The sequence below is a fragment of the Quercus lobata genome, chromosome 9 (genome assembly GCF_001633185.2).
Source record: "Quercus lobata isolate SW786 chromosome 9, ValleyOak3.0 Primary Assembly, whole genome shotgun sequence".
Lineage (NCBI taxonomy): Eukaryota > Viridiplantae > Streptophyta > Magnoliopsida > Fagales > Fagaceae > Quercus > Quercus lobata.
Genome location: NC_044912.1, coordinates 36,424,701 through 36,427,073, shown reverse-complemented (window position 1 = coordinate 36,427,073; position 2,373 = coordinate 36,424,701). Strand labels below are relative to the sequence as shown.

General features: G+C 39.4%; 1 protein-coding gene across 1 annotated transcript; it reads right to left on the bottom strand.

Annotated features, from left to right (window-relative positions):
* Positions 1 to 218: 218 nt before the first annotated feature.
* Positions 219 to 1,607, bottom strand: LOC115961672. Its single transcript, XM_031080609.1, has one exon. It carries the CDS (start codon positions 1,605 to 1,607, stop codon positions 219 to 221), a length of 1,389 nt encoding a protein of 462 aa, XP_030936469.1.
* Positions 1,608 to 2,373: the final 766 nt, after the last annotated feature.

The window sequence follows — 2,373 nt, the reverse complement described above, 5'->3', positions numbered from 1 at the left end:
TTAGAGGATTTTGGCGTCAATGGCCCAACAACATCTAATTCCCGAGCATCAAATGGCCATGAAGCCACAGTAGGATGTAGGGGTTTTGGAGGTTGATGAATGAAGTTTGCATGGAATTGACACGCTGAGCATCTTTTCACATACTCCATACAGTCCTTGACCATAGTGGGCCAATAATAACCCATCCGTTTAATTTGAAAATGAAGTTTAGGACCTGACTAGTGAGCACCACAAATCCCTGAGTGAGCTTCTTCAAATGCCTTGGCAGTTTCCTTATCATCCAAGCAACGAAGGAGAAGACCATCGAAAGAACGACGATATAAAGTATTCTTGTAATAAACAAAACGTGGAGTTCGTCGCCAGATTTCTGTTCTATGTCGAGGGTCATTGGGCAATTTTCCATGTTCTATATAATCAATGATAGGTTGCCGCCAATCTTCTCTTTCTATTTCAAAAACTAAAATTGCATTAACTTCTTCTTCTATCTCATCCTCATCAAAGTTGGGAGGTATTACCCATGTTTGGCATATTGGAATTTTTATCTCGGAATTTGGTAAAGCAAGAGTTGTTGCTAATTTTGCCAAGGCATTAGCTTGTTTATTCTCATTTCTTGGGATATGTGTAATACTAATATGATCAAACCATCCCAGAAGCCTCTTGGCGTATTTGCAATAATGAATCAATTTCGGCTTCTTCACATCATAGTGTAGAAGCACTTGGTTTATGATTAACTTTGAATCACCAAAGACCTCCAAACGAGTTGTTTTTGCATCCATTGCCATTTCCAAACCTAGGATTAGTGCTTGATATTGAGCAACATTGTTTGAACAACATTCTGTAAGAGTAAATGTATACGAGAGTATATCCCCTTCTGGAGTTACAAACACTACTTCGGCACCGGCACCACAATGTTGAGCAGCTCCATTAAAGAACATCTTCCAAGGTTGTGAAATTTCAACGACCATTACTTCTTCATTAGGAAGGTCATCAGACATCTCCCAATCATCAGGAATAGGATGGTCAGCAAGGAAGTCGACCAAAGCTTGTCCTTTCATTGCTTTTTGTTGAACATATATTATCTCAAACTCTTGGAGTAAGAGAGCCCATTTTGCTATACTTCCTAAAAGAACTGGCTTAGTCATGATGTATTTGATGGGATCTGCTCGTGAAATGAGCCGTATTGAATGGGCATGCAGGTAATGTCTTAGCTTTTGGATGGCAAACATCAAAGCTAAACATGTCTTTTCAATTGGTGAATAATTGAATTCAGCACCATTTAGGGTTCTACTCAAGTAATAGAGAGCGTTCTCCTTTCCTTCTTCATTTTCTTGAGCCAGAAGCACTCCTAAAGATCGTTCTTGAACTGCTATGTAAAGAATAAGTGGCCACCCCTGTATGGGTGCTCGTAGAACAAGGGGATTTAGCAAGTATGTTTTGATGCTCTCAAAACCATTTCTACATGCTTCATCCCACTTGAATGGGACATCTTTCTTCATAAGGTGACTGAAGGGTTGACAGTGTCCGACCAAGTTGAATATGAACCTCCTAATGTAGGTAAGCTTTCCTTGAAGACTTTTGAGCTCATGAATATTTTGAGGTTCTGGCATTTTTTGAATAGCATCAATCTTCGATCTATTAATTTCAATTCCTTGGTGTCAAACTATGAGTCCTAGGAATTTGCCGGATGTAACTCGAAATGCACACTTCATGGGATTCATTTTAAGTTGGTACCTACGAAGTCGCTCAAAGACTTGACGAAGGTCTTGCAGATGTTCCATTCTCTTCTTCGACTTTACAACCAAATCATCAACATAGCACTCTACATTCTTATGAAGTATGTCATCAAATATTCTTTGCATTGCACTTTGATAAGTGGTGCTTGCATTCTTTAATATGAAAGACATAACTTTATAGCAGTATATTCCTTTTGGAGTATGAAAAGCGGTGAGCTCTTCATCTTTTGGAGCCAAGCGAATTTGATTGTAACTAGAGAACCCATCCATAAATGAAAGAGCTTCATCGCCTACTGTAGCATCAACCATAATTTCTGTTAAAGGAAGAGGAAATTCGTCTTTTGGACATGCCCTGTTAAGGTCAAGAAAGTCGACACAAACACGAATTTGCCCATTCTTCTTTCTTACAAGGATAATGTTTGATATCCATGTGGGATACTTGACTTCACGAATAAAGCCAACTTCAATAAGTTTGTTGACCTCACCTTCAATCTGGGGGATTAACTCAGGTCGGAACCTACGCTGTGCTTGCTTCGTTGGTCGCACCCTATGCCTTACTGATAAGTGGTGAACAACAACCTTTGGATCTAGACCTGGCATTTCTTTGTATGTCCAAGCAAAAACATCCCTATACTCTTTG